Source organism: Haliotis rufescens, unplaced genomic scaffold (genome assembly GCF_023055435.1).
Source record: "Haliotis rufescens isolate VD_foot unplaced genomic scaffold, xgHalRufe1.0.p SCAF_9, whole genome shotgun sequence".
In the NCBI taxonomy this organism is placed as follows: domain Eukaryota; kingdom Metazoa; phylum Mollusca; class Gastropoda; order Lepetellida; family Haliotidae; genus Haliotis; species Haliotis rufescens.
In genome coordinates this window covers 35,889,633-35,902,633 of record NW_025964383.1, presented here as the reverse complement: position 1 = coordinate 35,902,633, position 13,001 = coordinate 35,889,633, and the positions used below count along the sequence as shown (strand labels likewise).

The 13,001-nt window shown below is 38.8% G+C and overlaps 1 protein-coding gene across 2 annotated transcripts in view; it reads right to left on the bottom strand.

The window, feature by feature from the left end:
- Positions 1–3,849: 3,849 nt before the first annotated feature.
- The window catches only part of LOC124147819, a 165,921-nt gene continuing 156,769 nt past the window's right edge, over positions 3,850–13,001 (bottom strand). For both annotated transcript variants that reach the window (XM_048391521.1, XM_048391519.1), the window contains 3 exons: positions 9,346–9,386; positions 8,448–8,519; positions 3,850–8,188 (listed from right to left, as the gene is read on the bottom strand). In XM_048391521.1, coding sequence (XP_048247478.1) covers positions 7,307–8,188; positions 8,448–8,519; positions 9,346–9,386 — 995 coding nt within the window. In that variant the 3' untranslated portion in view covers positions 3,850–7,306. The remainder of the gene's footprint in view (positions 8,189–8,447; positions 8,520–9,345; positions 9,387–13,001) is intronic.

Below are 13,001 nucleotides of genomic sequence, written 5' to 3'. Positions count from 1 at the left end.
CCATCGTAAGTGTCGCTGTGCCCACAATTGACGTTGACGTCTGTGTAATTGAGTCAGAATCGGCCCGCAGTTTTGGCCGTCGTGCTTAAAGGTGAGCAGTTTTCAGACGGTTTCGAACAGTTTGCGCACTCAGTCTACCCCTAAACAGTTCATTTCTGGTTGATGTAGCCGTCAAAAATCGGTTACGGAGGTGACGTAAGACATTCTTACGATCCTCTGCATGTGACGTCACACGTGGTCGACCTGGCCGAGGGCGATCAGCGGTGGTACACGTTTGCTGTAGACGCATCTGTAAATCATAAACAGTCCATCGACTACAACCCATCGTCCTTGCGACTTTAGCTACGGACGTTCCCGTCTGCAACATGCCGATGGCACGTTCACGTTGCACATTTGAAAGGCGTGGCATGACAAATGACCGTAAAGACTTTTGTTTTCTTGTGTTTTTCTTTTTTTGTTAATGACTGCTAAAAAGTATGCCTGAAAACACGTGCGGTATTATGGCCACGTGACCAGTTGCACGTGAAAAAACTCTTTTGCCACTTAGTGCTGTGCACGGGATTTTGATCGATTCAGCCGCACAAAAACGGGTGTTATCTGAAGACAATACGTGGCCATTACTGTTTAAATACACAATAAGGGCCCACAATGATAACTGGTCAAAATGTTAAAATTTTAGGATTGTGAAGTTTTTAATTTGGTTCAGTATACATATCAATGTCCCGCATATTTACAGGCTATAAACAGTGAGAAATATTGGTATGGTTACCACACGTTGTTTAGAATATGTTTAATTTGATATAAATACTTTGAGAATTCAATAATTGTGAAATGCCACGTTATTTCATCATTGTCATTGTTATCTGCACCAAGAAAGAATGCTAACATATCATGGTCTTCCATCGTCTCTATTTTAACATACATTTCAACATCAAGATTATCAATTAGAGTTGAAAAGAATACATCTCTCTCTGAAAGTAGACATTCACAGTTTAAGATGACATGGTGATAAAAATCATGAGCAAAAGTATTACATTTTGTACATTCTTTTGATAATTTGCTTCTGGATCCAATCCTTATTACATACTGTATTTCTTCTCTCAATTCTGGATATAACATTACAATGCTGTATAACACATGAGGAGTAAGTGTTGTGTGAATTTTAGAATATCGAGATAGGTCAGCTCTACATGATAGTTTATATTTCCATACTTCTTCCTCGTGGGTAGTTATTTCATTTAGCACAATCTTTCTCCACTTAGTCTTCGCGGGGAATTCCCCTGTGCGAACGTAGTGAAATACATGATGAAGTATGTTATATTTCTTGGCTGTTGAAAGTAACACTCCACATAAACTGTGTAAATTATTGTTATGAAAGAAATAGAGTGAAGTTGATAGGCAGAAAACAGTTTTACAAATTGAGACACATGAGCAGAGACGCCCCAGCAGCTGTAGTCTACATTTATCTATATAGCCAACCATGCTCCAAGGTCCCAGATTAGCAATAGTGGCATCAGTGGGGGAACGTTTGTCAAAACCTTGTACAATCCTTGCAAAGTAACGCTGTGTGCTTTCAGCTAATTCAAGATCTTTACCATGCAAAGGAGGTAGTAATTCACATCCATAAAAACTTGTTGTTAAGATCATTCTTTTCCATATCTCAATACTGTCATACTGATGTAAGTCACTACTATTTAGACCAACAGAGAGGAGAGAAATAATAGTACGCCTTGCTTTTGCGCAGCTCTCGTTAATATATAATTTGAAAGAAAGATTATTTTGTAGAACAACACCCGCATATTTTACATTATCAAACATAGGTATGTCATAGTCCCCAAAGTGATAAGCATCCGTACACAATAATTCCTTCTTTTTATGAAACACAACAATTTTACTTTTCGATGCATTATAAGTTAATCGCCATTTGAATGCGTAATTAACAACTGTATCTGAGGCTGTTTGTAGACCTTTAGGGCTGTAACTGATAAGAGTAGTATCATCAGCAAGTACCACGCATGGTAAACTAACATTATATATACATGTTCCTGCATCTAACTGCCGAAGCTCAGTTATAAGGTCAGACAGCAAATGTATCAGATTGTTCGCCCTTAAACTGAACACACGCATACATGGAAGTATAACAGTGATGTAACAGAGACCACATTTTACCTGTAATACCAAGATGATAGAGTTTTACAAAGAGAGTGCCATATTCGATCAAAAGCTTTCTCGTTATCTAGGAATTCTGTGTAGATACATGATCCTCTGTTAACATAACTTTGTACACATTCGATGAGGGTAAATAGCGAAATGACAGCACCATGCTCTTTCCTAAAGCCAAACTGCAACATATCGGGAAAATTACAGGCATTTCGGGATGTCCACGTTTCTAATCTTTCTGGGAGAATTTTCTCAAAAAGCTTACTAAGGCAAGATGTTAGCGTAATACCTCTATAATTGACAGGGTTTGATTTATCTTTTTTACCCTTATAAATAGGTATAATTAACCCGTGTCTATAGGCTGCTGGTGTGTACTGAAGTTTAAGTGAGTGAGTGAGTGAGTTTGGTTTAACGCCGCTTTTAACAGTATTCCAGTTATATCGCGGCGTGTCAGCTTAATGTGGGAGGAAGGCCCGAAGTGATGCAGGTCTCAGACGTTTACCACTTCGGTGAAACCCATGAGCACGGGTATGGTGCTGGTGTTGTATATAGTACCTTTCACACATTGTAAGTGCATTCAGTTAAATTTTGCATCCCCTGTGTAATATATTCCGTATTTTCAAGGGTGTAAGTAAATACATGTTGAGTGGCTCGTCCACGGTCTAAAGGGAAATCACTCTGTCAGTCCTCTGGAAGTTGTGCCGCTTAGCGCACTGTCAAATTGAATGCGCTTACGTCATTTGCTGACGTCATTGACTGACGTATCTTTGTCAGCCATGTTTTATGGAACATAAAACAAACGTGACCCAAATTCTTTGTTGTTTTCAGGTATGTATGATAATTAACGGTAGAGATAAGACCACAACGTAGGTATTTATGTAGATAAGAACATGTAGATTTTAAATAACCATATTTGGCTGTATAGATAATGTTGTAATTAGATAATTACTTGCGTAACGATAACGCTTCGCCCAGTCAGTGTCCACGGACGACATGGTAGCGAAGGACAGTCAAGGTCATTTGTCGTTTGAGTACTCACACAAATATGTATGATGTGTATCGCTGTCAAACATGTACACACACTCCTCAGGCAATGTTTTCAAGCAAAAGTTAGGATAAAAAACTATATTTGTTGTATATTTTGTAAGAACACACTTCAAGCATATAGCATAATCATTGTAAATATAACTTTACTGCATTAAAACATTATAACTGAGCTGAACCAAAATAAGTTACAGCACATCCCATTTCATAGCATAGCATCTGTCTCAGTTAAAGGGAGGTAATTCTTGTTGTCTTGTTTACACACTGATTTTACGACACTTCACAATGTAATGCAGTTTGACTCAATACTCATTTATAAGATAATCTGTAATTTCTTAGTTTTCATTTGTAATAACAAACTATTGGAAGTATAATTCGTTAAGGTATTATTTTCACACATAACATATGCCAAGTATATAATTAGTTCACTTTTATAGAGTATTTGATATTTATGCAATGTTGTAATACAGTATGGAAATTTAGCATCTTACTGGTGTTATGGTTACCATGAATGCATGGATTTATCTTTTATGGTTTCTTGAAAGTTGATATTAATGTTATCAACTACATTGTAGTTCCATAGCAAGTTGTGTTGATGGGTCTTGTCATCTAATGTTGACATTGAAAATATAAGTAACCAAGAACTAGTTGGGTATTATAATACTTTATTGTATGCCTAGTATAGTTAATGAGTGTTGATATTTTATCCGTTGCGCCACACCAAGTTGAAAACTTGAAGTATAAACATGTATAAACATGACGTATCTTTGTCAGCCATGTTTTATCGAACATAAAACAAACGTGACCCAAATTCTTTGTTGTTTTCAGTTTTAAGTCATTCTGAGTGAATGTGACCTGGGTTACACTGACAAACCTAGAAACATAATCGGGGCGAACGGGGATTCGAACCCACGATCATAGGTTTCTGGCGTGCTCAAGGGACGCAACTCTGCACAGCGAATCGCGGCGCCTTAGACGACTGGGCCACCCGTGCCCCATGAAGTTTAAGAATAGCGTTAAATAATAGTGCTAACTTCCCTACTAACAGCTCACCACCAAACATCACATGTTCATTATTAATCTTGTCAGGGCCAGGTGATTTGTTCCTCCTCAGTGTCTGTACATATCTAGTCACTTTCTGAACCGATATTTCAGCACATAGTACATTATCAACACATGAGTTAGATTCGTTACTGGAGGCTAATTTCTCAATTTCATAGTCAATACCATCTTTAAAGTCTTGATCGAACTGGTCGGAGTCATATGGTTTTGCTAAATCCGCATAGTACCTACCCCAAGGCTGACATATGTCAGTGGGGGTTGTTACATTACGGTCATCATATGTAAGTTTTTCAACTCCGATTTTCTGCTTACGTAGTTTTCTCACAGATTTATAAAACGTATTCACATCAGTATCACAAGTTTTTTTTCTAATTCCAAACAAAATGTCTTTGAATAGGCCTGCTTTGACTGTCTGTGACGACGTCGGAATTCTCGCTTAGCTTGCTTGTATGATGTATAAGAATGGAAATAACAGCGGCACGTGGGTGCGTTAACTGAACAGCAATACTACTGTCAGAAGAGACGAATGTAAACATTGCGTCCTCCATTTAGAGTGAATGTTCTGTCGAAGAGCTATACCACCGGACCCTCTCGTGGAGGTACATGCATCGTCACATATGTAGGACAGAAGTTTAAGATCTTTGAATCTTTGAATATTGCATGTTTTTAGCCAGTGTTCTTGTACAGCAATGATATCGACATAGTCCGGTAAAATAGAGTTGATATGTTCCGTCTGATGAGACACACCACGCACAGTCCAGGTCAGCACACTTAGTATCGTCACAGTAGACAACAAAGTCAATATGAACCTAGTCATTTTGTTAGTAGATGTTCCTTCTGTATTCTTGCTGTTGTTGTTGTTTCGGATCAGTTTGAAGCTGCCTTGGCACATAGTCTCGACACATGTCCTCAGGTCAGAAGTAATCGTCATTCACCATGACGTCATAATCATCTAGTGGCAAGTTTACCTGTACAGTGTAAGTTTCAGACTTATCAAAGTGAATCCGTTTCTTCATGAGTCGGACATATGTTACACGGACGTGACGTTCATGGGCATAGCTGGATACGATGTTCTTCAGTTCTTCGAACGACTTGTCCGCCTTGATGTTAGGCATAACAATCCGTCTGATACGTAGACGGGAGACACCTTCTAGCTATAGAGTGTTATACGATTTGCTGAGGGATCGTATTGGATAACCTTTGTTCTGAGGGTTACTCTGATTATTCCGCTGGGCAGATTCCTTCCGTGGTCCACATATATCACTGTTAGTGTTCACATGAGTATTTCCACTGAATTCAAGGCCATGGGAATTATCTGTGTAGTGGGAATAGTTATAAGGGCATTGCCGGTAGATGCTCTGTCATCAGTGATGATGTATTCTAACTAAAGATACATATTCCAGTTTATCATTGTCCCTTTCCTATGTTTACAAGCAATGTAATTGTGCATAAAATTACTTGTCCCCAATACTTTCCTGCTATTTTTTGCATACAAGTGTTTGTAATATGTACATACCTTTGTATTTGAAATATTAATGATAAACGTTTATTTGCACTTTTGGTTTACAGTGATATAATCTACATATATATGGTATCATATAATATCATATAATAAATGAAATCTGTTGTGTGGTAACCAGACTTCACAGGATCTGTACAATATTATGTCAATATGGGGATTTTCTCACTGCTTTTCAATGGATGCCTATGGCTATTAAAGTGAAACTATTATTTCTGCTACATGGCTCCAGATAAGGACTGTGTGTACAAATGCAAATATGCGAGATAAGATGTTAAGGACATGTGTGAAGCTTTGACGTTGTCGTTAAGGACACATGTGAGGTTGGGGCATTGTAGTTATGGACGTGTGTGGAGCTGTGACATTGTCGTTAAGGCCATGTGTGAGAGTAAGACAAAGGTCATGTGTGAGAGTAAGACAAAGGTCATGTTTGAGAGTAAGACAAAGGTCATGTTTGAGAGTAAGACAAAGGTCATGTGTGAGAGTAAGACAAAGGTCATGTGTAAGAGTGAGACAAAGGTCATGTGTGAGAGTAAGACAAAGGTCATGTGTGAGAGTGAGACAAAGGTCATGTGTGAGAGTAAGACAAAGGTCATGTGTGAGAGTAAGACAAAGGTCATGTGTGAGAGTGAGACAAAGGTCATGTGTGAGAGTAAGACAAAGGTCATGTGTGAGAGTGAGACAAAGGTCATGTGTGAGAGTGAGACAAAGGTCATGTGTGAGAGTAAGACAAAGGTCATGTGTGAGAGTGAGACAAAGGTCATGTGTGAGAGTGAGACAAAGGTCATGTGTGAGAGTGAGTCAAAGGTCATGTGTGAGAGTGAGACATTGTCGTGAAGGCCATGTGTGAGAGTAAGACAAAGGTCATGTGTGAGAGTGAGTCAATGGTCATGTGTGAGAGTGAGACATTGTCGTTAAGGCCATGTGTGAGAGTAAGACAAAGGTCAAGTGTGAGACTGAGACATTGTCGTTAAAGATACGTGTAAAACTGACAGAATTTCGATTACGCAATGCATAAAACTGTGACATTGTCATACGCTAAGCTGTGGTTTTGTTAAGAAAGCCATGTGTGAGACAGGCATTGTCAAAATGGTCATGTGTGAAGCTGCGAAACTGTCTATTTAAGCAGGGTAATCAGAAACTGCATAACTAATAATTGAAGTAAGTTGTGCTAGAGGAACTTATCCAAATTTTAATTGGACGAGCACTATCATAGTGTGTTATGGTAAACATGTGGATGACATTTCAAAGTTTGGTGGCCAAAATGCAATTCCTTATTTTGACTACAATATGTTCTCATGACTGTTCAGGTGAAAACTTCCCATATTTGTGCATGTGATTGTGGCGGGTGCACACTTTTCGCGAACACCTGTTATAATCACTGATCACCATTTATGCATTGCATAGAGGAAAACATTAGTATGGCGTATTCTTTTTCAGACAACTGCTATAACTTTGTTACTTTTAGGATTAGGGGGAACTGAAAGTGCTTGAATATCAATTGGATTATGACTGGATTATTTAGGAAATTGACCTGTTGGCATCATTTTTGGCGTTTTGCGACGTCTCTCTGCATAGGTAACCAAGATAAAACCATGGATTGTATCGGCTGTTCTTTCCAGAAAATAACTGGATTTGAACCCGAGGCTTGACTCTAGATGACGGGAGATACATTGAGTATATAACCTGCTGATCTGTGTTCATTAAACGTTGTTTCAACAACATTTTTACTGTATTCATATAGTCCCCGGTATACTTGTGTAACACTTCAGGAGTTCCCAGAAACATGGCCCCGCCCACCCATACACTGTTCCCTTTGATTACGCTTTCTATTGTAGCTTTATCGTTAAAACCATACACACGGCTATAAGCGACTCTGTCTCTGTCCCATTCGTGTGGTATTTGAAGCTTGAACACCGAGTTATCATCAGCAAGATCACGAAAGAGTCCAATATCCAACCAACAGAAATATTTGGTAGGAAACAGTTCCTCCATTAAGACTTTGTTAACTAACTCAAACTTTGCATGCATCGCGCATGAGTAGTTCTCGTTAACTGTGTTCGGATGATGATGTGGATAGTTAGGCTGACTGTAAATACTTCGAATTTCCCCAGCCAAAGAGAAGGACCAGAGATTGGCCCTGTCTATAAGGAAAACCTTTGTCATGTTGCTGGGGAACTTCCGTCTGAGGTTAGTAAGTAAATTAAAGGCATCTCTAGAATCGGTATATGCGACAAGGTTGTTCCTGATTCTGCCAAAAACCTTCATCCAGTGCATATAACGGCTTGGTGTGTGCACGTTGGATGTTTGACCCTTGGCGAATGAGCCAATGTTAAAATATGCTGTAACGACTGTGATTTCAGGTTTCAGAAGGGATGGATCGTCGATGCTCTGTGACAGGATCTGAAAGAAAGTTACTCGGGATAGACTTGGAGGAAAATACTCAATAAACAGTACCAATGGCTGCTTGTGTGTTGTGATCTTCTGTCAACTTCCAGGTCTTCATGAACACAAGTGAGTTGACTATATATGAACATATATGAATAGTTAGAACATCAAGAATTATATTGTAAGGAGACCAGAGTAATCAAATTGGAAGTAAGACATTTTTTTAAATAATTATTATTTTAAGACATGGTAACACATGAGCGTATCTACTCACTTTGTTGGTTTTGTTGTCTATGTTGAAGGTCACTTGCAGCCCAGATGGGAGGATTTGTGTTCTTGACAAAGTCTTGATATGAAACATTATAAAACAATGTTAGATTGTTCCTACAAAATACGCCACACAACTGAAACAAAAAACAGTTGTAAGTGGTAAAATCTCCAATTAATGACACATAGAAATGTTGTTAGTGTATATTCGACCATGAATGCTAAGCGTCACTTGTTAATCTCGCCCCGATTTGCTTGTTTACAGGCGGCTGTGACGTAGTTGTATGAACTCAAACAGTTTTAAACTGATGTGTTCAAACAGAAGAGAGTTAGATAATACTCACTAACATTATAATTATAATATACATTCTGACAATAGAGTACAAATGAACATAACATCCATCCATCCACACCCATACAATCATCTATGGATGTATGTTTACATGCAGTGCACGCGCACACACACACACAGACACACACACACATGCATACTTGCATACATACATACAAATTACAATCGTGCCGAAATCTGAAAATAGAATACCTCGATAGTCATTTTAACTTGGGCGTGATGACCCGTGAAGATATTCGGGGTAGAATAGGTCTTCAGCAACCCATGCTTGCTGCAAAAGGCGTAAGAGGTGACTAACGGGATCGGGTGGTCAGGCTCGCTGACGTGGCTGATGCATGTCATCGTAACCCAATTGCGTGGATCGATGTGCATGTCGTCAATCACTGGATTGTCTGGTCCAGACTCGATTATTTACAGACCGCCTTCAAATAGCTGGAATATTGCTGACTACGGCGTTAAACAGCAAATAAACAAACAAAACAAAACTTGATAATAACGTTAGAATAAACACAAGACTAATAATCATAATGTGTTTTTTGTACTTTGCACTTACCGTTAAGCTCAGGAACTCCGACCTTTTCAACCAAACTGTCACTGAAGAAAGGTGATGTACAAAACATTAACTGTAGGAACTGAATTTAATCAGTAAATTATGGCACTAAGAATTTTTACATTTCTGTATGGTTAAGGATTCTATGGATAGTGTGGTTGGTAATAAAGTGGCATTTGGTGACGTTCCGAGTAGAACCATGCAACTGTTCAAGCAAATGGACTGCCATATTTTATTCAAATACATCGTCACGATATGGCTGAAATATTGCCGATGTGACGTAAAGCATTAACTCACTCACTCACTATTCAAATACAAGAGGATGGAGCATACAAAACGCATGTTGATTGATAATGACGAACCACGCTAGGATAGTAACACTGTAGACTGTCTCACATTAAGTAACAGATAAGTTCCTTCTCGCAGTTACATACATAATCGCGTCGACATAAGAAAATATCATCACAAGCATTTTCGTTGCTTCAGTGACCAGTTCAACCGTTTGCTTTAGTTTGGGTTGAGGTGATGAGGTGGTTTTAGTGACAGGTTGGGGGTCAGGCAGGTTTATCATCCGACAAAATATACTTAACAGGTGATTGACAAGAGGGATGACTTCAGCTTTTCAAACGTCAACTTTCACTTAATGTGCAGCTCCAGCCTTTGGTGTCTACACTTCACAACTTTTGAGATACAATCAAGCATGCCCTTTCTACCAAGATTTCAAAGTCAAAGTCATACACCTTTTGCTGAGAAGTTTGATCAATGTTACACCATTCATGGCCTCGGGGCGGTCGGGTAGCCTAGTGGTTAAAGCGTTCGCTCGTCACGCCGAAGACCCGGGTTCGATTCCCGACATTGGTACAAAGTGTGAAGCCCATTTCTGGTGTCCCCCGCCGTGTTATTGCTGGAATATTGCTAAAAGCGGCGTAACTAAAGATCATAACTTATGACACCATATAAACATGCCAAAACGTCAACACTTTATCTGTTGTTGGAATAAACAGTTTAAGTTACAATGTATTCAGCAACATAGCTGGAAAACTTACATTGCAAGGAGAACAAACAAGGTATACAAGCTTCTATAAATCTCGAGAATGGGGAAGTCAAAAGCATTTATTCACTTATTTGGGGATTATAAATATGGTAACACTAATAACGGGAAGCGGAATGGCCTGTAGTAAATACATCGTACTAATAATGACACAATTAGTATGTTTACGTAGACACAAACACACGTGGTGTGGTGTGGTCTGGTCAGTAACTGACAACCTGCTGATGACAAATGTCAATACACCTGGTCAGTAAACTGACCACTACAATGATCGAACGATGTGTGACGTCTACTACTCATCTAACAGTTGAAACATTTGTACATCAACGCATTCGTTTTCTCTTTGTTTGAGAGGCATTACTTAGAAGTTGACGGATGACAAGGTAGACACAATTTTATGGATAAACTTATCCACACAATTGTGTTTACCTTGTCCTCCGTTTTCTACCAAGGATTTAAGATTGGGAGGCCTCTAAACGTGTAAGTTATTTTCTTTTACAAAAGAATAGGATTTCGATCAAAAGGCTACAGTTAAAATGACAAATACAACGTTTATATCTATAAGGTTATGGTGAATTTCAGGCGAAACAACCACTACTTTGAGAATGGATGTTGAGAGTACGCGATAAAGTGCTTCACCTTGTATACATGTAAATACATTTGATGATACATCTGTTGATTTTGACAGACCAGGCCAAGTCGGACCCAACACAAGCCACTTCTGATAGAGACTATGTTGAGAATGTAGAGGGAAAAGGGCTTCACTTTGAGCAGCTTGTTGTCTTTATATACCGCGATCTGAGACACTATTACGTGGTATTTAGGTAGATATAACAATAGTCTATAGATCTAAACACATTTGAAGATACATCTGTGCGGTTTAAGTTGATTTTGACAGCCCGGGCCAAGTCGGACCGAACACTTCTAACAGGGATTTTCTTAAGGAAATACAGTAAAAATGCTTCACTTTGAGCATCTTGTTTTCTTTAAATACGATGTACCGTGACATTATAAAGTGGTATATAGGTAGATTTAATACTAATGGGGATGTAAACACATTTGAAGATACATCTGTTTGTTAATAGAAGACTTTGACAGCCCAGACCAAGTCGGACCCAACACAAGCCAAACACTTCTGATAGAGAGAATGTAGAGGGAAAAGGGTTTCACTTTGAGCACCGTGTTTGCTACCGCAATATGAGACACTAAAGTTACTTACTTACTTACTTATATTAGAGATTTTACGTGCCCTTTCCGACTCCAGCGTATTTCGCACACGGGCCCGGCCAGGCAATTTAATGTGTTTCCGAAAAGGGAAAAGTTGTTTGGCAACCCAGCAGGGTGGTTTTAGTGAGAATTTTTGGAAATTTTGAGATTTGGAATAAATGCCGAGAGGGTTTGGGAGGAGAACTAAGGGAGCTGGGTATGGTAGTATGTTTGTTTATGTGATTTGGATTTGGTAGTCTATGTCTAAGGCTTTGAATTTTTCTAGTTTATTTTGTGGGTTTAGGATTGCTTCTAGAGTAAGATCCTTATTTAGATTGAGGGTGGTTTGTAGTATACATGTAGTTCTGTAGTGGGCGCAGTGTACGAGTGCGTGTTCTGGGGTTTCTAGTTGTTTGCAGTGTGGGCAGTTTCCTGTTGCGTGTTGTTTTTTTTATTTTGAGGTGGTTATTTAGGTTGGTGTGTCCTGTTTGGAGTTTAGTGATTATTCTGTCGATTTGTTTTGACGGATGTAGACTTTTTTGGTTTGGTAGTGGTATTTTGAGAACTTTTTTTATTTGGCCATTTGAGTTTAGATATAAGTTATGCTATTTTTTGGTGATTTTTTGCTTGTTGACACTTTTAATTTCTGATTTTGAGATTGGTAAGTTTAAGCTTATTTCTAGGATTTAAGGGATAGTTTAGCTGCTTTATCGGCGTTTTCATTGCCGTACATTCCTACGTGGGTGGGGATCCAAATGAATACTATTTGTTTGCCTGCCTTAGATAAGTCGTTTGAGCTTTTTAGTATTTGATTTATGAGTTTAGGGCGGTTTTTGGTGTTTTTGTTGTTTTTAGGGCTTGCAGTCCACTGAGCGAGTCGGTAAGTATTAAGATTTTTTGGTGTTTTTTAGATTGTTGAATATGAAGGGCTGAGGCCATGTCCATTAGTTCGGCCGTGAATATGCATTGATTGTTTGGGAGTCGGAAGGATTGTGTGGCTTTAGTTCGTTGTGTTGTGTGATGTGGACTCCGAAACCTGTGTGTTTTGAGATCGGATCTGATGACCCGTCTGTGTAAATGTGACACCAATTTGGCCAATTTTCGTGTATGTATGATAGTATGATAGTGATGTTTGGGTCGGTTTGTTTATTTATTGTGCTAGCTAGTGTTATGCCTATTTTGGGTGTTTTAAGTTTTGGGGTGAAGATGTTTGATTGTTAACAGTTTTGTTTAAGATTGTTTATTTGGTGTTCATTTAAGTAATTGATTATTCTTTAAGTAGAGGGTGTTTTCGAGCTACGGCTTAGTTTTTTGGGCTGATATTTTTGTTTATTAGATTTTGGATTAGGGGGTTTGATTGAGACGCGGCCCAGAAATTTAGGGTGAATTGTTCCCTACGTAG